Source organism: Silurus aristotelis (assembly GCF_946808225.1).
Source record: "Silurus aristotelis genome assembly, chromosome: 23".
Taxonomy (NCBI): domain Eukaryota; kingdom Metazoa; phylum Chordata; class Actinopteri; order Siluriformes; family Siluridae; genus Silurus; species Silurus aristotelis.
The window spans coordinates 15788356-15812689 of NC_139596.1; the positions used below are offsets into that span (position 1 = coordinate 15788356).

General features: G+C 37.6%; 1 protein-coding gene across 2 annotated transcripts in view; it reads left to right on the forward strand.

The window, feature by feature from the left end:
- The window catches only part of nos1 (nitric oxide synthase 1 (neuronal)), a gene marked incomplete at its 3' end in the record, with an annotated part of 55919 nt that extends 31585 nt beyond the window's left edge, over nucleotides 1-24334 (forward strand). Inside the window, exons 14-29 of one of the 2 annotated variants that reach the window (XM_083527301.1) lie at nucleotides 1931-2075; nucleotides 4734-4838; nucleotides 5787-5842; nucleotides 6578-6694; nucleotides 6985-7159; nucleotides 8591-8729; nucleotides 10151-10229; nucleotides 13048-13241; nucleotides 14697-14866; nucleotides 18365-18575; nucleotides 19188-19275; nucleotides 19557-19678; nucleotides 19787-19935; nucleotides 20515-20709; nucleotides 22496-22614; nucleotides 24247-24334. In XM_083527301.1, coding sequence (XP_083383427.1) covers nucleotides 1931-2075; nucleotides 4734-4838; nucleotides 5787-5842; nucleotides 6578-6694; nucleotides 6985-7159; nucleotides 8591-8729; nucleotides 10151-10229; nucleotides 13048-13241; nucleotides 14697-14866; nucleotides 18365-18575; nucleotides 19188-19275; nucleotides 19557-19678; nucleotides 19787-19935; nucleotides 20515-20709; nucleotides 22496-22614; nucleotides 24247-24262 — 2080 coding nt within the window. Of the gene's footprint in view, nucleotides 1-1930; nucleotides 2076-4733; nucleotides 4839-5786; nucleotides 5843-6577; nucleotides 6695-6984; nucleotides 7160-8590; nucleotides 8730-10150; nucleotides 10230-13047; nucleotides 13242-14696; nucleotides 14867-18364; nucleotides 18576-19187; nucleotides 19276-19556; nucleotides 19679-19786; nucleotides 19936-20514; nucleotides 20710-22495; nucleotides 22619-24246 lie in introns of those variants that run through there. The other variant, XM_083527302.1, reaches the window with a different exon arrangement.

Sequence of the window (24334 nt, forward strand, 5' to 3'; positions counted from 1 at the left end):
ATCTTCAAGGGCCTAATCAGGACTTTATTTATTTTATTTTTTTTAACTTTTTCGGATTTCCACTTTGCAGTAACTGCTGCAATTACACACAGGATGTAAGGAGATGGATCTTTGTGCCGGTGCCATTGTTAAAGAAAGGGCTCCTGTTGATAGGACGTGGTGTATGAAATGAGACTCTTGTCTGGAAATAAAGAGAAACAATTCAAAATGATCCAAAGAGGCAGATGTAGACGTTGAGTAATTACTTTTATTTACAGGACATTACTCTTGCACACTGCTCTTCACCAAGACGTGAAAGCAAGGAATGTTGTGGAAAGAATGAAACACCTTCAGGGCATGCTGTTCTAGCTAAAATAATCCACAATAGAGAGTTGTGATATTGCCTGGTGCAAAAGGAGAATTTCTTTTAGCTAGTTGTGAGTTGATTCTTTTCTTACAAGAGCACATCATGAAGTGTTTTTATTCCTCATATGCAGTACCACAGCAACTTGTCAAACATCTCACCCTATTGATTAATATACAACACTTAATTCATCACTTATGCTATAGAAACTATAAAAACCTCTGCCTTTTTTCCTCTCACTTCAGTTGAGGAGGTAAAAAGGCAAAGACACTAATGATCCTGGCAGGTGACAGCAGATGCCAGTGGGGAAATTTATTAAACTGGAAATGAAAACTATAATAAAGAATAGAAACTAAACGAATAAAACAAAACCCAAAACAACCGTAATCCCAAATCTGAATTTGGCAGTGGCGAGTCGTTCGTTTTACACCTAGACCTTCAGCAGCATCCTACCTGATCTTGTCCACTTCCTAACTTACCATCATTATGGCGCCACGGGTATAAAAACCTTTAATATAATACAAAAACGCAGTATAACAGAGCGCTACATCACAGACAAGAATCACATAAAGTGAGAATAATTGGCATTACTAAAGCAAGAAACCACAACGAACACAATTCAGCAAGTCTCCTTTCACTGTAGCCACATCTGCACCCTGGTGTCGCCAACTATCAATCTGATTGGTTAAAGCATTTACATTTACAGCATTTGGCAGATAAACTTATCCAGAGCAACCTAGAATTATCTTATTTATGCAACTGAGGGTTAAGGCCTTGCTTAAGGGCCCATGAGTGGCAGCTTAGTGTTGGTGGGATTTTGAACTCACAAACTTCTTATCAGATGTTTAACATCTTAACCACTGTGCTTTCCCCTTTCCCCAACAGCTTTTGATTCTGTAGACCTCAAGACAGATTTTGACCCTCTACCCTAAACTACTGTGAATAATTTAATACTGTACATAGTCATAAAAAGAAGGCACAAATGTACAAAGTTATGATGCAAGAAACTGAAGTATGTGCGTGTATAAAATGTGGGAGTGCTAAACGTGTTAAATACAAGTACTAATTACCGAGAACGTAAATAGGGTACTCGGACACATGACCTGGTACGTAGAGATGCAGTGGTACACATGAAACGAAACCACAAATTCTGGTGGCTCCTTCCAGTTTTCTCTCATGACACGCGAAATAATATTTAACACATTTTCAAATGCATTTATTAAATGTATTATGTGGAACATCTGCCAGCCGTGTTCCTGCGAACGACTTGTTACTATAGAAACGTTGCCATATTGGAGCGTGTACATTTCCATAACCCTGTGATGCACCTTGCACTCAGAGCTGTTGTTAGAGAAAATAAATAAACTCCTTCTCGCCAGTCAGAATCGAGCTTTCAGCAACACCTTGATATAAACCGTATTTAAAGTCTTGATGCAGGCCTTGTTGTTTTCACTGGTTACTCAATTAGGGTCAGTTCAGCAGGTAAGTAAATCTGGAACATGCAGCATTTTCTCTGAAAAGCTCTTATCTTATCTTGCAAGACGAAGGAAATGCAATCATTTTTTTTGTTCTTATCTCTGTGTTTAGGGCCGTGAAGTTCTCGGCTAAGCTGATGGGTCAGGCCATGGCCAAGCGAGTCAAAGCCACCATATTGTTCGCCACAGAGACTGGGAAATCGCAAGACTATGCAAAGACCCTGTGTGAGATTTTCAAGCACGCTTTTGATGCGAAGGTAACGTCCCACATTGCTGTCTTGGAATAAAATAACGCTTAAAACCTGTCAAACACAAAGCGGCTGGATTTTTTTGATTCTTATCAGTAAAATCCTCTTTTTTTTCGATTCGGCCACGGCACAGTCGGTTCCCGGCGCCTGCAGATTGAGCGTTAGATCTGTTTTTGCACTGAGGAAAGCCGAGCGCTTGAGCTTGGACGCAGCAAATGTGTCTTTTGTCACAATCACTTTTCCTCCCGTGCTGTAAATCGCCAAGAGACACGGGAGAATTTCCTCAGCCAAGTGGTGCGCTGTGGTTTAAGATAAAATCACAGAAAGCACCCTAGGCTGCGTAAAGCTTCAGAGAAAATGAAAAACCGCCTCAAAGCTGAAAGAAATGATTGTGTGGTGTAGTAGAGATATTTCATGGAGTAAAATAATAGATAGTGCCGGTGTTCTCTGATTGAATAAACTTGAGCGGTTTGGGCTTGAAGCTCCATTTGTTTTTATTCTGTCTTTCATATTCTCAGGCTTTACCAACTGTCTCATCATTTTCTGAAGGTGTTCACTTATCTTCACACACACACTGACACATCGTCACTCGTGATCGTATGATAGCGCATTAGCGCCTTGTTAAAATGCTGAGTGAAGAGTTCATCTTCGCCGCTACGTCGTTCCAAGCTGCCAGTATCTTTGTCATAATTCAGGTTTATAGATATTTATTTGACCAAACAATCATCGTGTGGTCATCATTATTTCTCTATTATTAATGCTTTATTGCTGTCATTTCTAAGATTTAATAATTATATTATTGCATTATATTTCATAACTCTGTAATTCGTAAGATTTGGTCTTTTTTGGGTCAGAAATTGGCCCCACCCCCAATTGAGCTTTTTATTTAAATCATTTATAAATGTGCAGTTTGTAATCTTTTTAATTGAATACATTAATCTCTAGCCCTGTATTTACCTTAACATTTCTGTAGATTTCTTAAAAAAAAAAAAAAAAAAAGGCATTTAGCAGTATGGGTCCTTTTCAGGCCTGTAATTATCCTCACCTACAGATACAGCAGGAGCAAAGCTCTCTCTCTCTCTCTCTCTCTCTCTCTCTCTCTCTCTCTCTCTCTCTCTCTCTCTCTCTCTCTCTCTCTCTCTCTCTCTCTCTCTCTCTCTCTCTCTCTGTGTGTGTGTGTGTTTTACTGTATTACTCTAGAGGCGGTTCACAAAATCCACGGTTCGGTACATGCCACACTTCGGTTTAATTTCGGTACAGTTACAGTAGGGGGAAGAAATGCAAAACATAAAATTGTATTTATTTCTTTTATAAACATTTGTGAACATTAAAATAGTTTTCAAAATGTAATGTGTAAACTGTTGAACAAAATGCCTGCTTGGTTTCACTAAAAAAATCTAATATATAATTTTTTATTATATTGATTAAATCGAGTAATCGATTCAATTAGCACAAATTTAATTGATAGAAATTATTTAATAAAATCTTTTAATATATTTAATTTGTTAGGCCCCATTCGGGATGTGCATTTAGAAAATGCTAAATATTTTCTACTTTATTCGTTCTTCTTATCTCAGCATACTTCAACAAATGTCTGCGGTTATTTATTTGTTTTCAATTCATTTATTCATAAATGAATTAATTCCTTAAATCCTTCATTCATTCACTCCCTCGATATGCGGAATTGTCAGGAATTTCTCCTTCAGAGAAATAGCTGAATCTGCACATTAAACGCAAAAGAATCCATTTCGCTAGACTGTCGTAATGAAATGACATTCCTTCAGGGCCAGTATGCAACAGCATGTGACAAGTTCAGGACAAATAAATAAATAAATAAATATGGTGTCATTTCATTATATTGAGAAAATATGAATTTATATGTGCGTATAAGTTTATGCCAAATGAGTGACAGCGTCAAAGAAAAACTCCCTGAGAAGGTATTCAGAAGAAACCTTAAATGGAATCAGGCACTAATGGTGAACCATCCTCGTCAGGGTCACACCGAATGTGACTATTTTGTAGTGCGAGTAAAAAGTTCCAACGTATTTTTTCATGAAAGGACCTGTACGATGCTCTCCGCTTTCTCTATCGAGGAGAACGTGAACTTCTAAGCTTAATGTAAATGCCAGTCGGACTGGAAAATACTGAATCCAAACATGCAGCCAACAAGTAAATGTTTGTTCTTTGCACGATTGCTGTTGCTGAGTCACAGCGGAGATCCTCAAACACTTTAATCCCTGAGAATCAGAACTGCTCGATTTTGTGGGAATCTGTTCTGAATTCAGTTTTGTATTATTTTTGAGTTTTGAGCAAAGAATGAATATATTTATGTAGAAAGGATTTACAGGCTGTCCAAAGTACAGGTTTGTATTATTGCAGAAATGCAGGGTTTTTACTTTAGAGTACTGTGTAGTTTTCCAGTCACTACATAGCTTCATCCCTTCTACACTCTATGGACAAAAGTATTGGGACACTTGACTTTTCCATCCGTATGTGGTTCTTCCATGTGATGTTTTTGGATCCTGTAGAATGGCATTTTCCCTTCATGAGAATTAGGAGACCCAAATGTGTTCCATGTTGTGTGTTAGGCCAGGTTTGTGTGTGTGTGTGTGTTGTTGCTGAGGGATAAAGTGTGTGCTTAACATAACTGTAACTGTGTATTTACAGGTCATGTCGATGGAAGATTACGATGTTGTGCATTTGGAGCACGAGACGTTGGTTCTGGTGGTCACCAGTACATTTGGTAACGGAGACCCACCTGAGAATGGAGAGGTGAGAGAATACTATTTCCTTTTTATATCTGTAATTGCTGGGAATAATACTTTGCCTCTACAGTACTAAATATACAACATTTAATATCTCTCTCTCTCTCTCTCTCTCTCTCTCTCTCTCTCTCTCTCTCTCTCTCTCTCTCTCTCTCTTTCTTGGTTTGTCTGTCTATCTTTTACTGGCTCTCAATCTTTGTCGTTCTGCCTTAAATCGTTTCTCTTTTTCTATCTGTCTCCCTTCATCTCTCTCCCAATTTCCTCCTTCTTTTCTTTCTACCACTCTGTGGCTCTTTCTTTCTTTCTTTCTTTCTTGCTACATCTCTGCATCTGTCTGTTTTTCTGGCGTATAATCTGTCTTACCGCCTCTCTCCTTTTCTCTTTGTTTTTTTTTTCTTACACACTCTGGCTTTGTTCTTTCTTTCTTTCTTTCTTTCTTTCTTTCTTTCTTTCTTTCTTTCTTTCTTTCTTTCTTTCTTTCTTTCTTTCTTTCTTTCTTTCTTTCGTTCTTTCTTTCGTTCTTTCTCTCTTAATTTTTCTTTCTTTCTTTCTTTCTTTCTTTCTTTCTTTCTTTCTTTCTTTCTTTCTTTCTTTCTTTCTTTCTTTCTTTCTTTCTTTCTTTCTTTCTTTCTTTCTTTCTCAATTTTTTCTCTTTCTTTCTTTGTTTCTTTCTTGCTTCATCTCTCTATATCCATCTGTTTGTTTTTTCTGCCTTTTTCCTCTATCTTCTCTTCTCTCCTTTTTCTCCCTCTTTGGCTTTGTCTTGACCTCTTTTTTTTTTTTCTTTCTTTCTTTCTTTCTTTCTTTCTTTCTTTCTTTCTTTCTTTCTTTCTTTCTTTCTTTCTTTCTTTCTTTCTTTCTATCTCTCTTTTATTATTTCTTTCTGTCTACATCCTCCCCTCTCTTTTTCCCTCACTCTCTCTCCCTATCTCCCTCTGTTGTTTACCTAATGCAGAAATTTGGTACGGCATTGATGGAGATGAGACATCCAACCACCAGCACAGAGAGAAAGTAAGTGCATGTGTTTTCTGTGTGTGTGCGTGTTTGTGTATGTGTGTGTGTTTGTGTGTGTGTGCGAGTGCGCATGTTTAAACACACACAAGTGGTTCTCTTCTCTTCCTCCCACCCGATAGCTTTGCCGTCATTAATTTGTGCAGTGTCCATTTATACACACACACACACACACACACACACACACACACACACTTACATATTCATGCAGCAGTTATAAAACACCCAAAGCAGGCCGTGAGTTGTGGGTTTGGGATTTTTGTTCCTGTATGTCACAATAGAGTTTCAAAACAGATTTTTAGTCGGATTTTGGGAATTTTGGAAATGAATTTTTAGACTTTAAATCTGCTGTACGGCTGTAGAAAGAAACATTTTCTCCAGTAGGTGGAACATGTTTTGTGCAAAGGAGTTCAGATAAATCACCCAAAAGGCCTAATTTCTCCCAGGTGAATCAGTGTTGTGTTTCCCCGGCCCTTGTTCTGAAAATTAAACTCGAGGAGCATGTGTAACGTTCAGCAAAAAAGGGTGTGGTGAAAAGGTGAGTGTTTTCAACTAAGTTACAATTCCATCAATAGAGGTTGCAAAAATGGCAAATCGGTCCTTCAATTAAATCCTTCACAGTGTGAATGTTTGAATTTCCCAACTAAAAATCTAACCTTGTGAATTGTTGCTGATTAACTTAGTTTTGCATCCAGTAAAGAGTTTTGTGTGTATTTACCATTTGTTCTTTCAAAGGAGCTACAAGGTGCGTTTCAACAGCGTCTCTTCATACTCGGACACCCGCAAGTCCTCCAGCGATGAACCTGAGCATAAAGCGCACTTTGAAAGCACTGGGCCGCTCGCTAACGTCAGGTATTCCAAAACGCCAAAAATAGTTAAGTGCAAATGTAAAAAAAAAATGTAGTTTGGGTCCTCAGTATTGTGTGTTTTTGTTTCTAAATCCTCAGCCTTGGCTACACCCACACTCTTTATATGTGTGTTTTAAGTAGGTTTGTTCCAGGTTCCAGGCCAGCAAACCTCTCACTCTTGTGTTTATGTGCATATCCCTCTCCTGTAGCTTCTCTGTTTCAGGCCTTGGAGCTTCAGGGCCTGCCCACACTTTAGCATGTCGGTGTTTGTCTCTTTCTAAATGTCTCTGATAGGTTCTCAGTGTTTGGCCTTGGCTCGCGGGCCTACCCACACTTCTGTGCTTTTGCCCACGCTGTGGACACGCTGTTTGAGGAGCTTGGAGGAGAGCGTATACTCCGCATGGGCGAGGGAGATGAACTGTGTGGCCAAGAGGAGGCCTTCAGAACCTGGGCCAAAAAGGTCTTCAAGGTACTTGAAATCAATGCACATGCCCTGATGGCATCATAGTAGTATGATTATATTTTTTGTAATCAGTGATGGCTCATGCAGTTCCAGAAACTCTGCTGCTCATATATGAAGCTCTTTTTTTTTTATTATGTAAGACATTACTATGTGACCCCTTATATAGGGATCTACATCTCCATAACTGAGGCCACTGAGATTTGCATCTGGATGTATAGCCAACGTTACGATACATTTATATATATACATATAAAGCAGCTACTGATGCGATGCGATACAATTCACCCCATTACGATGCAGTACGATCTGATTTTACGATTAAGTGCAATACATATGACTCTATGCAATTTAATGTAGTACTGATAGTTCACTTATTACTTTGCTTCAGATAGACAGGAAATTAATTAACGTCTAACCCATGGCCCATTCACAAACACGCCTTTGTAGTGCAAAAAAAGATGAAATAAAAGCCAGGAAGATGCAGCTCTACCTCTGCCATGTTAATCTGTATTCTGTGGGACTTTCAGGTCTCTTTAATGTTGTGATGCATCATATTGACAAATTATTGGTTACTTTTTAAATAATAAAAGTAAAGTGCATCTACTAATGAAGATTTATAAAAAAAAAAACCGCTTTTTACCGATGCAAATATGTTCAAAAAAATGCATTGCGATACAAATCGTAACCGATGCACACTTTTTAAAACCGATGCATCAGACAGATAACATCATTTATCTGAAATTTCTTGGTACATGGCAGTAGTTTTTCAAATTGTTCCTTCAGGAAAAACTTCAAAAATTCTATGAAGAAGAAAATGTTGCATGTAGAAAGTCCTCTAGAAAATTAGAACCAATAACAAAAAGAATCCTCATGAATTCTAAGATAGAAAATAATCTGATTGGAAATCTGATAGAAAACATTTAGAAGTATTAGAAGTAAAGGTTTGGGACAAGTGTAAAGAATTGATGGATAGATGGATGGACGGATGAATGCTTGTTGGTTTGTTGGATGAATGGATTACATTAAAATGTATAGCATTTGGCAGATGCTTGTATCCATAGTGACTTACAACTAGTTTTGTCTCTATTAATAAATAAATACATGGAGGGGTGAAAGGATTGGTGCATGGATGCAAGCTGGATTTGTAAATGGATTAAAGAGAGATGATTGAATGATTAGATTAGAAAATGAATGGATGATTGGATTGATTGATGGATGAATGCAATTTAGATTTGTAGGTACATGGATAGATGGATGAATTGATGGATGCATGCGAGCTGGTTTGTAGATGTATGGATGGATAGAATAAAAAAAAAAAAAGAATGGGAAGCTCTGAAGACTCATGTTCCTCCTGGCTGGAAAAAATATATAAACAAATATGTGAATTGTATTTTTCTTTGCAAATGGTTTAGACATTAAACATTTGATTTCTTCCAGGCTGCCTGTGACGTCTTTTGTGTCGGTGATGATGTGAACATCGAGAAGGCGAATAATTCACTGATTAGTAATGACCGCAGCTGGAAAAAGAGCAAGTTCCGCATGACCTACACAGCCGAAGCACCAACACTAACACAAGGTAAACTTCAGCCTCTGTGCTTATCAAAGGGATTCTTCTTCACACAGATCACATTTTCTTGCTTTTAATTAAAAAGCTAAACTACTCGCTCCACACCAACAAGCAGCGCTTGTTGTGCATTGCTAACAGCATCATTTGTTATATATTAAATCTTATGGTATTTCTAATTTATACAGTAGCGTATACCGAAAAATACCCCTGTACCCTCTCTAGAAATCGAAATATCTCTCTAGAAATCAATATGAAAATGCTTTTATTTCAGTAATGCAACATGCTCTTACAATTAGCATGTGATTCCATACTCAAATTGCATGAATGAAAGCCAAAAGCAATCATCCTAATTTATTTATTTATCTATTTTTTCAAATCAATCAGATTTTTTTATTTTGTGCCTTTTTAAGTAGCATAAAGTAAAAAAAAAAATAATAATTTACCTGGACATTTGATTGATTAGTGGCAATTTGTCAGATTTTCCTTCCAGACACAATAGACTAGCCTTTAATTGTCATATAAACATTACAGCACAGTGAAATTCGTTATACGCATATCCCAGCTTGCTCGGAAACTGGTCAGAGCGCAGGGTCAGCTATGAAACGGTGCCCCTGGAGCACAGAGGGTTAGGGGCCTTGCTTAAGGGCCCAAGAGTGGCAGCTTGGCGATACTGGGGCTTGAACCCCCGACCTTCCGATCATTAACCCAGCACCTTAACCGCTGAGCGACAACTCCTCCTATTTCTATGTTTTTAAGGTTTATAGCTTATTTAAGTGCCAGTGCCATCAATATTTTGCACAACACTCCAGCTTGTGATTATATGATGGCTTGTAAATAAATCGTTTATGGTGCTTGGTGCATTTTAACTACCAGGATAATCATCTACAGGTTCTAGCCCTGGCCTGCGTTTATGTTCATATTGCACATGGCACAAGAACAATATCTCAGGAATGCAGTGGACATTCCTGTGGACATTCCAGTGGACATTCCTTTCTTAATAAATACAATCAGTGAGAAGCTCAATGTCTTCATTTGGGACAACTTGCCCTTTATTTCCGATTAAATACAAATAATTATGGTCTATAAAACTGCATTTGTGCCATTGTACGATGTGCTAAAAACGATAATACAAATCTGGGTAAAAAATAAAGAATAAATAAATCAATGAGAGTATTAAAAATAGTTCCAACCATTAATTAATAGATCAAAACATATCAAATGTATTTTAAAGCACCAGTTTAACAAGAACTTACCAAATAAATGTACTTTGTAAACACAGTATACTTGCTATAAACTTTATCATCAGTTTCATAGCTTTCAATGGATTTCCTAAGAATCTGCTTTGCTTTTATACCCAGGCAGTTATTTAAAATATCTTAAGTGGTTGTGTGCTTCAGGCTATTGACCGACGCTCGTATTCCCCTCCTCAGCTCTATACAGCATTCACAAGAAGAAGGTGTACGACGCCAAGTTCCTGATGAGACAGAATCTTCAGAGTGTCAAGTCAAAGTAAGTGATCTGATATCAGGCTTGGATCTCGGAGCACTTTAAAAGCATTAGGCGCACTAATGCAGTGTGCACCGAAGAGACACGAGGGCTCGTGTTTTCTTTCACGCACGCTTTGATATCAAGCTTCGAGCTCTTCAACCTCGAGGCGAGGTGTTCGCGTGGTGCGCTTTAATATCACGCTGCATCAGAGATGTCTTCTTGTTACACGTTTCAGAATGTCTCCACGCAGGTTGAAAAAGAAATTGTATGGAAAATTGTTTGGGAAAATGCACTGAAAAAAAAGTTTAAAACCTGAGAAACATCAGCTAATATTCATTCATTCATCGTCCTCGGATGGTTTACTGGATTCATTTCATCAGTCCGAACGAAATTTTTTTTTTCTTTCACTACAATGACATTTTCTTTTCACTCTATTTTACATACAGTTTTTAAAAAAAATTTTTAAACCTGGTAATAGTAATTAAATATTGGTTTTCTTCGATCACTACTCAGTCACCCTCTGGTGTTAATGTAAAGCAGGGGTCACCAACATGGGTTGCCAGGTAGCCTGCAAGGACCACATGAGCAGCCCGTGGGCCTTTTCTAAAAATATTTGTTTCCTACTTTGTTAAATCATTGTTGATGATTATTATTAGACATCATTAACATGATCAGTGTCTTCACATAGAGGAATATCATTAATTATTAATAATAACATATAATCAAAGTTAAATTGAACAAATGTGTTATTTCAGATCAAACTGAAAACTGTGTGTATTAAACTGGTAGCCCTTCACATTAAATAGTATATAAGAAGTAGCTCTCAGTTTCAAAAAGGTTGGTGACCCCTGATGTAAAGGATTAAGCAGCTACACTCCTGCTAGTATGATTGGTAGCCAGAATAAAAACAGCCCTATTATTGCTTGCTTTTACTTGCTTGTGTTTATGCGTAGTATAAGTTTCCCAGAAACAGCCTGAGGAATATTTTCAGCTCTGAGAGAATATTTGGCCTGAACGCTGTGCTGATTGCGTCAGCATTTGCGATCTTTGACAGTGTTTGTTGCATTCGTTTCAAGGATGATCTATTACGATGGATGGATGGATGGATGGATGGATGGATGGATAGATAGATAGATAGATAGATAGATAGATAGATAGATAGATAGATAGATAGATAGATAGATAGATAGATAGATAGATGGATGGATGGATGGATGGATGGATGGATGGATGGATGGATGGATGGATGGATGGATGGATGAGAGCTCACTACTTAATTTAAATGCCTAGTCTAGAAATAAAACTTCCATTACATGAATATAAAGTTTTAGAGGTAAGAAAAACAACACACACAAAAATTACATTTCCTTGAAACTTTTCCATAGATATTTTTGGCTGGGCCTTTATTTTTTCGTCTCAAGAAAATCCAGGATTAGGATTATTAGGGAAATTTAAATGCTTTGGAATCCAAACACATCCTATACAATTGTGTGCATCCTAAACTATAAATATTGCTGGAAAAGTTCACTATTCCAATACTTTTTGTACATACAGTATAGAGTGTAGTGTGTGTGTGGGTGTGTGGGTGTGTGTATATTAATCTATAAATATGTGTCTATTCCAGGTTATGTTTTTATTTTATTTATTTCTTTTTTAACCAAAGTACTGACAACTTTTAATGTGTCCAGCGGGAAGCTGTAAGGAAGAAGTAACACATTTCCTGATGCACTGAACTGAATGTTCTCGTTTGAAATCCAGGTTCCACTGACCCTGAATTGAGATGGGGTGACGTGAAAGAAGCATTTTTGTTATGTTTAGTTCGTATATTTTCATTCTCTGAGTGCAGCATTCTCATTTTTAGAAACACAGAAAACACACTGCTCTAAAAAACAAACAAAAAAAAAACCCAAAACGTAATTCTGAGTGTTGAGCTTGATGTATAAGGATGGGTACAAACAAGTTTAATATGTAGTGTTTGTGAAAATCCAGTTAATGTACAAGGACACTAATGTAATTGGTGGATTGAATGGATTATTTATTGGTTTTGTTGCAAATTTTAGTAGTTTATTTATTGGAATAGCTGATAAGTTCAATGATAAATGGATGTTTGGATACGTGCAATTAGGACAAAAGTACTAATGGAGGAACAGTACTGTAAGTGCAGTGGCTGAGATGCATCGTTAGAAGATTTAGTGTTGGCCTTTTTTTTTTTTTTTTTTTGGAATTGCTCTTCGAAAAACATTTATTAGCCCTTGCAATATATTTTGCCAGCTTTTATAGAAAAACTACCAAAACCATTGAAAATCTGGATAGAAGCGTATGGACTGCATTATCAGTTATTTACACAGTGTGCAAAATTACTTGTACAACGTGCAATTTTTATTTGCGTACACCACTATTCAAGATGTATAAACAATATATATTTTAATTAGAAAGTCTATTTGTGTATTGTATTTCATCTAAATACAGTAAACCCCGTTAACGAAAAACCGCGAAAACCTTTTTTTTAACATTTTATTTCGTTTTTTAATTAATAATTATATTTTTATTGATATTTTATTATTTCAACATAAAACTCCATAAAAACAATTCCCTATGAGGTTTTTTTGGTCCTGAAAAATCAGCGAAACAAATGAATGTGGCGAATGCAATTTCGCGATAAAATGTGGGCGCAAGATTCGAACTGACTCTGAGAAACGCCGAAGAATTCCAATGTTCGTGGACTGCAATGTATCTGTCGCAATGGCAATAAACTTGAAACTTGCTAAAAAATAAACAAGGCCCATTAGCCCAATCTATTAGCCTGTTCACTTTTGTTGTGTTTCTTCCTGACTCTTAGTCGATCTACTATATACGTCCAGCTCCATGCCAACAACCATGAGAGTCTCAGATACCTGCCTGGAGATCATCTGGGCATCTTCCCTGGCAACAAAGAAGACCTGGTAACTGCTCTGATTGACAAACTAGAGGATGCTCCTCCTGTCAATCAAATTGTGAGGGTGGAGTTTCTAGAGGAGAGGAACACAGCATTGGGTAAGGACATAGAACTTTCATCATCGCATTGACAATAAGAGCAAGTCTTGGAAGGCCAAGGAGAAGGTTTATGGATGTGGTGAGGGAAGACATGCAGGTAGTTGGGTTGAAAGAGGCAGATTTACAGGACAGGGGGTATGGAGACGGATGATCCGCTGTGGCGCCCCCTAATGGGAGAAGCCGAAAGAAGATGAAGAATATATGAAACATTTATTTAAGAACTGTTAACAGGTATTTTATCAGAAAAAACTACAAAGTATTAACATATTCATTGTAATCTAATGAGAAATTGGTAACTTTATACAGAATAAGATTAGATGATTGGGATTTTTTTTACATGGATAGATATATGGAGAAAGACTAACATTAGCCTTTGCACTTTAATATACCAATTAAGAAAGCAAAATCATCACCCATCAGACCATGTAATAGTTTTTCTCACATCATCTAGTATTTCCAGAATTGAGAAGCAGAGATGCTGTAAATGCAACCTGGAATTGTATTCTGCCAGTAGGTTAAATAATAAATGAATAAAGAGTGTAATTATCTCAGCCTCTCAGCATGTCGGGCTTTCTACACTCAGGCACATTTGTGTTCACTTGTGTAGGGAGGAAAACATGACTGGAAGAACAGGAATGGAAAAATAACAATAATGTCCTTGTATCTGCCTCAGTGTTGATTGTGTGTATTCAGTTTTCAAAAGTTGTCAGACATTGTTAAAAGTTTGGAAACACCTAGTCTATTATGGTTTCGAGAGACACGTGAAACAGACTAATTAGTTAAATAGATTTATTTTGACCAAACAAATGTACAACAAATGCTAACATCTTTCCTGTTTTCTGTCTTACACAAGTTCCTCTGTTAGAGCAAATAATGTCAAAAATGGACTCATCTGTCCATAGAACTTTCTTCCAGTCATTCATTGTCTAGCTCCTGTGTTTGTTTTTTTGTTTTGTATATTGCAATTTTACATAGTTTGCTGAATATAAACAAGTAGAACATGCATGTGCATCAAAAGTGATAAAAGACTAGGTGTTTCCAAACTTTTGGTAGGCACTGTGTGTCCTCTGGGGGACATTATATTGTTCACATTTAGTCCAATTTAAAGAATTAAGTAGCAGAGACACTTGAAATGCAACCTGCCAGCAGGTTTAAAAAGACATCCATAAGGAGGATAATTATCTCAGCTTCTCAGCATGTAGCACCGTCCAAATGCAGGAGGTCAGTTGCACATTTTGTGTTGATCTATTAAATAATTAAATGCCGTCTAGACAGATATACAAAGGGCAGGCACAGGCACGATCTCCTATCCTCCGTTGTACACATTGTTGAAGTGCATTAAAAGCATGTATTCTGTTGACCTTTCAGTGTCACTCTCGATGTAAGTGATCTCACAGCAGTACAATCTGTCTTCCTTGCGATATTAAACATGAATCGTTTTCTCTCCTTCCTTAGGCGTGATCAGTAACTGGACTAACGAGAGTCGGATTCCTCCATGCACCATTTATCAAGCATTTAAATACTTCCTGGACATCACAACCCCTCTCAGCCCTCTGCTTCTACAACAGTTTGCTTTGTTAGCCACCAATGAGAAGCAGAGGAAGAGACTAGAGGTGCTCAGTAAGGTAAAAAAAAAAAAAATTTCAATTAGTGCCCACAATTACAACCATGCAGTAATGATCACACAATGCATATGAACCACAGAGTTCAGTCTCACAAAAACCTATTAAAAAGTTTGTGTTTTTGTCATGTTCAGCCTAATTTGCCAGCTTTACTCATTTAGTTAACATATTCACATCCATCGTCCAGCATTTCCTCCATGCACAGCTGAAGATGACGATGGCGACTATGTGCATGACTCCGGCTTTGCTTTTCCAATTAGCTGCAATTTTCTCACTCGGATCGTTCATTACCACTCCAACTGTCTCGCTTTCCCTCTGCCAGTCACTCAGTGTCAATGCCATTTACTTCTGCCTCTGAAATATTTCCCTCTCGCTTCCTCCCACTGTAAAATGGGCTTCGCAGTTCGGCACAACGTTGCTAAAAATGGATGCCAAGCCGCTGAGTCACCCTGAAGCTGACTCTAAAGGAACGGACCGAATGATGGCGAATTGGGCGCATAGGGAAATAGAGAAATGTAAAAAGCGATGGAATGGATGGAGATGAGGAGAGAAAGTGTGTTCATTCCACACAGCATGCTTGTTGCAGAGGACTGCAAGAGGTATCTTTGTGAATCACTGTGTTATTTCAGGTGTTGCAGACTCTCCTGGAATTCTCTATGATTCTAAGTGACACCCCAGAGCACATAACATAACCAAGACCTGAGCGGTCCTGCTGTTTACAAACTGCTGTGTTCTTCACATACTCTCCACTATTTGCACTAGCTGCTCTAAAGCCTATAGCGTAGTTATGTTCTATATGCTTGTATGTGCTGCAGTGGTGTAAATTATTTATACCACAGGCCTGTCTGAATTCTGATTGGCTCGAATGTGATGACTTCCGTAACTAAATGAAGCAAGGTGATGGGTGTGCTCTCGCTCTGGTTGCTATGCGTGAGTGCTTTTTTTTTTTTTTTTTTTTTGCCAATAAAAGGAAATCCGTCCTTCATGATGACATAATGGGCCATACTAAAAAAAATTACTTTCCGAAATTTATTTGAACCTGAAAGGACTGTGTTTATCGCACAGAAATTCTCCGTGAGATATCCAAATCCCTTTTTTTAAACTTTTGCCATGTTTAGCTCGTGAATCCAACTCTTTAACAGTGTCAGTAACTTAGTAAGATGAGCCCTTTAAATGCAATAAACTCTATACTAATTAAAAGGCATGGCATATTACAATTTAGGGTTTTTTAGTAATCTGGCATATTTTGTGGTGTAAGATGAATGAAACTCTTGGACATGCTGACAGAGTATAAAATCACAATCTATCTATTTGACTTTTGGTGTGGCACATCATACGTGTCATAACTGTGATTTCTTCTTTGACAAAAGTTAGTAAAGCATTCGAAAGAGAAAATTTTGTAGTCAAGGCATGGCCAAGTCTTCTACACTAGGTGTCCCATTGGCCACTCAAGACTTACACATGGGTTCCTACTGAAGGATAAAGCTCCTTCCTTATGTCTCTGCACTGTCATAGGTCTTATGTCAGGTAACATTGACTCTTAAACACATTTAGATTGTAGTTTTTACAATGATGCTAGGAAACTTTTATATGGGATTTTTTATAATGTATCACCTGAATGTGTATTTTTTTTATTTTTTTTGTCTCATGTAAAAAATATTTTATATAGTAAAATAGATTGTATGGATTTGTTGATGACCTAATGTTTGCCATGTATATAGCCTTGATGCTAACATGGCAATAGACAACAAAAAAATTAACTTTTGTTACTTTTTATAATAAAAAAAGTCAAATTTGATTATTAAAAAAAGGAATATTCATATTATTATTTAAGTAACATTACCTATGTATATGCATATTTTTGCCATGTGAGCCAAGTTATTATTAAAAAGATAAGTTTTTAAAGTATATCACCTCAGAGTTAAGTATTCCAACTAGATTAAATTCTTGTTTATAATCACACGTGAAGTCTTTTGCAAAGAAGTCACGTATGTTTTGGCTACAAAACTAAGGAAACATCTGAGAAAAGCTGTGTTGGCCCTCTTTTTTGGGCACATTGCCAGAAGCTGGGGACCACAAGGGCTTTTTGGCTGATGATGATGGGCATACCAGCCACATTTGAATCCGGAGGGTCATCCTCTTAGCGCTGTGTTTAAAATTGAGTCTGCATGAAAGCTACAATCGCTGCTCAAGCACCTGTGAACACTGAACTTATTTATATGCACATGAGCTCATAACTGAACAAAGCAGGAATTTCATGAACCAGTCGTGGATATTGAGACTAGATGGACTAAAGTTTTTAAGTCCTGAGGAAACTGTTAATAAACAGGAAACAATGGCGTATTTGAATAAAGTGACTTGCAAAGGTAATCAAACCCTTTAGAATTTGTCTGAATAAGAAATTATTAATAAATAGTCTTCCTGTCTTTATTTATATTGTGAGCACAAGTTCTTTGAGTGTAGCAAGTTTTTTATAAATATTAAAGGTTCTAGAACGTTCCAATGAAAAATGCTGACGTTAGCAATGACACAATTGACGTATAACTGGCTTTTACCGGTAAAAAACAAATTTATCTAACATTTTTACGAAAAAGCCATCTCAGGTAAACGGTCATTAAAGATTGATTCTGAAGGAAAGAAGTGAATATGAAGACTAATGAGCGTTTTAAGGAGGTTTAAGTTTAGAATAAGTTGTGAAATTATATTCAAGGAAAGCTACAGTAAAGCTAACAGTCATTCTGAAGGATTGACACTTTCAAAGCTATTTCAAGAGGTCTGCATAATTGAGAACTGAATGGGAGGTGTGGCTTATAAGAAACAAGATTGACCAGTGAAGATACACCAATCAGGCAAATCATTGACATTATAACATTATGACCAGTGAAGTGAAGAACACTGATGATCTCTTCATTGTGGCACCTGTTAGTTGGTGGATATTTTTATTAGGCAGCAAGTGAACATTTTTCCTCAAAGTTGACGTGTTAAAATCAGAAAAAATGGGCGAGCGTAAGCATTTGAGCGAGTTTGACGAAGACCAAACGTCTAGACGACTGGGTCAGAGCATCTCCAAAACTGCAGCTCTTGTGGGATGTTCCCGGTCTGTATTGGTTGGTATACATCAAAAGTGCTCCAAGGAAGTAAGTGGTGAACCGGCGACAGGGTCATGGGCGACCGAGGCTCATTGATGCACGTGAGAAGCGAAGGCTGGTCTGTTTGAGATGTTTTCAAAGATTTTAAATGCTTGGTGAAAACTTAATGCAGACCATACCTTAATTAACACCATATCTACAGGGAGATCTAGTGGTTGCAGCTTTATGTTCATGAAGGTGTTGGAATACTAATGCAAGCAGCATTTTTTTGGTTTTCATTTTAAGATCTACTTAGAAAAATTCTGCATTGTACAGGATTTTGTTCAATGTACCATTTTAAATATTTCTCAAAATTCAATACACTGAAAAACATGATGTTTAATCGAAATTGCTGTCATTTCTTTGCATGCAGGGTCTACAGGAGTATGAAGAGTGGAAGTGGTACAATAACCCCACCATGGTGGAGATATTGGAGGAGTTTCCATCTCTGCAGGTGCCCTGTACACTTCTCCTCACCCAACTGCCCCTGCTTCAGCCACGCTACTACTCCATCAGCTCCTCACCAGACCTTCACCCAGGCGAGATTCACCTCACTGTGGCTGTGGTTTCCTACCGCACTCGAGGTAAGACAAAGAATTACACAAAAAGCCAAAACAAACCTATTAGGTATTTAATGAGAAGTAGTGAACCAATAATCCGTTTTTATGCAGTATGTACAAACTTCTAAAGTGGGAAATAAACCTGTTAAGCAAAAGAATGAAGTAAATTCAGAACACTTAGGCCAACATAACCAAAACCGGCACTTCTAAACACTTAGAAAGCATTTGAACCTGTCACTGACTCCAGCCTGCTGTTCTTGGAACTTAGCAATTACTGGCAATTTTGCATGAAGTGCAATACACCAAGGGCCTTCTTACTTTCAGCAGCTCTTTTGGCAGAAACCGGATCATTTAGTTGATTTGTTACGACTGATTTGATCGAAATAAAGACGGTAATCATCTCTCGCACTTACGAGGTGACCTCTCGCACTCCTCCACTCGTTCTCCTCACCCTTCTCACTAAATGCATTTTAAACATCAAATGATGTACATAATAGCTTAATTGCCAGTTAAATTATAGCAGTCCCAATTCATCTGAGATGCACTCTGTCAGACCCCAGCTGGCTTAATCACTAGGCATCCGATTAGTGCTGGAGAGGTGTTCAGTCAAACAAGCATATGTTTAAATCTCTGCAGACGGAGCCGGTCCTATCCACCACGGAGTGTGTTCATCCTGGCTCAACAGCTTAGAGGCGGATGAAATGGTGCCGTGCTTCGTCAGAGGGTAAAACTCTTTTCCACGGTATCAGTAACATGTCCAATTGAATTTTTTTGAAGACACAATTCCTGGTCTTTTTTAAATCACCTGTGCTTTTTTACTTACCCAATGTGGATGGAGATCATTTCAGGGTCGGATGAATTAACACTTTTCACCATGCAGTATTTTGAAAATGGCTTTAACAGTCGGTTCAACCTGTTAATTTTGGAAATGAGCAGAAAAAAATTTAACACAACAAATACATTTTTGGACATTTTAAATAATTTTTTAATTATTATTTGTGCCAGAGCTCCAACCTTCCGCATGCCAAAAGACAGCAAAGTCCCCTGCATTCTTATTGGACCAGGAACAGGCATTGCTCCCTTTAGAAGCTTCTGGCAACAGAGACTTTATGACCTTGAAAATAAAGGTAGGTTTTAACCCTAGAATGTAAATTCATACCTTTACGCACCCATGACACAGTTTCAACAAAGTATTACATGATGTGAGTCAGTGTTTTATGGATCTCTTGAAACAGGCATTAAGTCTTGTCCGATGCTCCTGGTGTTTGGGTGTCGACAGTCGCAAATGGACCACATCTACAAGGAGGAGACCATCCAGGCCAAGAACAAGGAAGTGTTTAAAGAACTCTACACTGCGTACTCACGGGAACCTGGAAGACCCAAGGTTAAAATATGAACAAATAATGAGAATAATTTTTAAAACATTTAGATCGTGAAATATACTGCAAAGTTTATTTAATTAGATTAGAGCAGCAATCTGCAATTCATATATATTTGTAGACCTACTCCTCAGCTGGAGTGACGGTTTGGAATGCGATGTTTGTTGAACCCCTACTGCTTTACAAATTATTATGGGATCAGCAACAGTAAAGTGAGATCCATCCACAATACGTTCCTTATATTTGGTCAGACTAATGGATCTTGTAAGGGTAGTAAATGAGATGTTTTTCAAATGCTGCTTACTCTTCATACTGGAACACAGTGTGTCCTTGTATAACAGGCAAGTTTTATATATTGTGAAAAGCATTGGTGCGCTTTAAAGAAAACAACACCATGAAACGCAGCCGAATAGAAAACGCAGGTGTCTCATTCACGGCATAAAAGTGTGGAATAGGAACAGTGATGCTGCGAAAGTTATTTTGTTGTAATGTAAACCGCATTTCCACCAACACTGACACTTTTCTAGTTTCTAATTACCATCTGTCTACTATTCTATCTTCACATCTGTTTTTTTCTTTCACAGAAATATGTTCAGGACGTCCTTCGGGAGCAATTGTCTGAGACTGTGTATCGATATTTGAAAGAGGAAGGGGGACATATTTATGTGTGTGGGGATGTGACTATGGCTGGAGACGTGCTGAAGACTGTCCAGCAGATCATCAAACTACATGGCAACATGACTTTGGAGGATGCAGGGTTCTACATCAGCAAGCTAAGGGTCAGACTCGCTTTGAATTACTTAGCTTTATTATTATTCCATTGTCCAGTGAAATTGTATTATATTTATTAGCAATTCTTCTCTCCACATGCTATAATTAGCCCCACATGAACGCAGGGAAAACAGTTATGTATGTGCGTAGTGAACAATTGATATTTAATTAAAGCACTTTACCATTCGGGTGTAAAAATGCACCTCTCTGGCTCAGACCTGACAACATTGCTGCACTTGCAATTGTTTGAAGGTCTGGCTTTTATGCCAGCTATGCTTTATTTGACTTATTGAGGTTATAATGCATAATTTCTGACCTTCAACTCAGAAAAGACAAAGATTACTTTGAAATTATATATTCTATATTATATGTATATATGTATTGAGGCCTGTGTTCTAATTGTATTTTTAGTGACAGATGTGTGGTCCCTGTGTTGGTTAGTCCCGGTGGGAGATGTGGAATGAATGGATGGATGGATTGATAGATTGATTGAATCACTTCATTTATCCCAGAGAAAAATTCACATTTGTGGCCTTGTGTTGATTGCTTCCAGAGGTGTAGTCTCTGTATTAGCAAGCTACAGTGAAGAAGGTTTGTGCTGGTGGAAGAGGTGTGGTTCTGTGTAGGTTAGTCTTAGTAAAGGAGGTGTAGTTCTGTGTAGGTTAGTCTTAGTAAAGGAGGTGTGGCCTCTGTGTAGGTTAGTCCCAGTAAAGGAGGTGTGGCCTCTGTGTAGGTAAGTCTCAGTAAAGGAGGTGTGGCCTCTGTGTAGGTTAGTCTCAGCAAAGGAGGTGTGGCTGCTGTGTAGGTTAGTCTCAGTAAAGGAGGTGTGGCCTCTGTGTAGGTTAGTCTCAGTAAAGGAGGTGTGGCTTCTGTGTAGGTTAGTCCCAGTAAAGGAGGTGTGGCCTCTGTGTAGGTTAGTCCCAGTAAAGGAGGTGTGGCCTCTGTGTAGGTTAGTCCCAGTAAAGGAGGTGTGGCCTCTGTGTAGGTTAGTCTCAGTAAAGGAGGTGTGGCCTCTGTGTAGGTTAGTCTCAGTAAAGGAGGTGTGGCCTCTGTGTAGGTTAGTCTCAGTAAAGGAGGTGTGGCCTCTGTGTAGGTTAGTCTCAGTAAAGGAGGTGTGGCCTCTGTGTAGCTTAGTCTCAGTAAAGGAGGTGTGGCCTCTGTGTAGCTTAGTCTCAGTAAAGGAGGTGTGGCCTCTGTGTAGGTTAGTCCCAGTAAAGGAGGTGTGGCCTCTGTGTAGGTTAGTCTCAGTAAAGGAGGTGTGGCCTCTGTGTAGGTTAGTCTCAGTAAAGGAGGTGTGGCCTCTGTGTAGGTTAGTCTCAGTAAAGGAGGTGTGGCTTCTGTGTAGGTTAGTCTCAGTAAAGGAGGTGTGGCCTCTTTGTAGGTTAGTCTCAGTAAAGGAGGTGTTTACCTTTATGTTGGTCAGTGTTGGTGAACTTCAGTGTGGCCTCTTTGCTCTTAATGATTAAACTGCTTAACATAATTTTTCATAAAAAAATTTTTTTGCACAAATACACATCATTACGTAAAACTTAGTAAGTAGACTGCAAGACATAAATCATTAGCGGCTTCACATTTTTTTTTTATACACAAGATTGATTATGTAATCTCAGATGGAGACTCTGTTTAATCAGAGAATTTCTAGTTTAATCTTCGCCTCATTTCGATTTTTATTTTGCCCTTACTCTCCTTTGAACTAGCAAATAAGTTTTGTAAGGGTTTTCGATTATGTAAGGAAAATGAAAAATGTTTTTTTGTGTGTGTGTGACATATTTTTCTGTCTGCACATTGACGCAGGATGAAAATCGTTACCATGAAGACATTTTTGGCGTTACTCTGCGTACCTACGAGGTGACGAACCGGCTGAGGTCAGAGTCCATCGCGTACATCGAAGAGAGCAAGAAAGACACAGATGAGTGAGTGTTTCCTCCTCTTTTTTTTTTTTTTATTCAGTTAAATATTTTTTTTGTAAAAGCATGTTGATGTGGTTGAAATAATGCACTTGAAAGTTCAGCGTTAGTTGCAACGAAGTGTCATTATAGTGAAATTATAAATGTTGTGATATTTTCCTAGTACTTTTCCAAGGTATCTGAGGGAGAGGATTATATTTCTGATATCATATTCCTGACAAGTTTGTCATTTGCAAAATTCCAAATCATTATGCAAAAGCTAGATTTATTCAGTAGCTCACTCGCTTGTGCAAGTTTTATCCTTTTCTCAGTTGCCTACCTAAAGTTTTCACAACTAGCATTTTCCCTAGATTTTTTTCCCAATGATATTAGGGGTTTTGACGGTAGACAAAATTAACTTTTCAGTACGTACCTCAGCTTCTAAGTCACATTTCGGTACAGTTCGGGGGGGAAGAAATGCAAAAACATAAAATTACTTGTAGTTTTTTTATGTACGCAGTTTATTATTATTAATATTTCTGATCATCCACATTTGAACAGTTTATATTTTTAAAAACAATTTAAAATAAAATGCCTGCTTGGTCAAATAATATATTAAATATCATTTTTATCCACATTATTATATTTTTATTATAATTTATATAAAAAAAAAAAATTATAATTATTTTATAAAAACAAAATATAATACATTAAATTAATGCAATACACCTTTTTGAGTAATCAATTAAATTGGCACAAATTAAATTGATTAAATAAAATTAAATAAATGGAAAAATTTAATTAAATAGTTTACATTTGTCAGACCCCATTTGGGTAATACAGATTCACTCCCTTGATATAAGAAATTGTCAGGATTTTTACCGTTTAAGAGAAATGATTGAACATAAAACGCGAAGGAATACATAACGCTAGCAATTTAGCGTTTTCATGCATGCGCAAAACAAATCTTATTTCCAGTACTAAATCTAGTCCTGGCATTGTTGTGTATGTTTTCAAGTTAAATAATAATAATAATAATAATAATAATAATAATAATAATAATAATAATATTATAATAAAAATCAACTCAAAGTGTGGCATTGACTAAACAAACCTGCGGTCCGTCACTAAATACGTTACTGAAGAAACTCGGATTTTACCTTTGTTCCGCACATAATGTGGATCAAATCGAAAACCCTGTACAGAAATATTTCGGTACGTACATGTACCATTACACCCCTACTGATTGCCTTATAAACAGGCATTTCTTATGTTTCTAAGTTGTTGTTTTTTTGCCAGGAGAATCGGAATGCCTTTTCAGCAGGAGTGCTCTTTGCTCTCGACATTAGCGCAGCTACCTCAGAAGCCAGCGCGTTAACCGTAACTATAGAAACTGTGATGGAGAACAGTGCTGTCAAGTAGAACTGTGCTGTAACAGGATTAGTGCTGAGCGAGTGGCTCCTTTACGGCAGCTCGTTCGCTTGTGCTAGCGCCGATAAGAGCCTGTTCACCCGGCACTCTTTGAGAGAGCTGCGCTCGCAACACGCTAATTAGCGTATACCAACGTGTTCGTTCAGTGAGACAAGTCTCTTCAAAATCTTTGCATTCCAGATGAACCTTGTTTTAATTGTCCTCTCCTCTTTTGTCTGTTTATTGCAGGGTGTTTTGTTCATAAAGCTCCGTTTTGTTTCTTGGATTTCCGGATTTCATGAGCGACAATGAGACACAAAAAAAAAAAAAAAAGAAA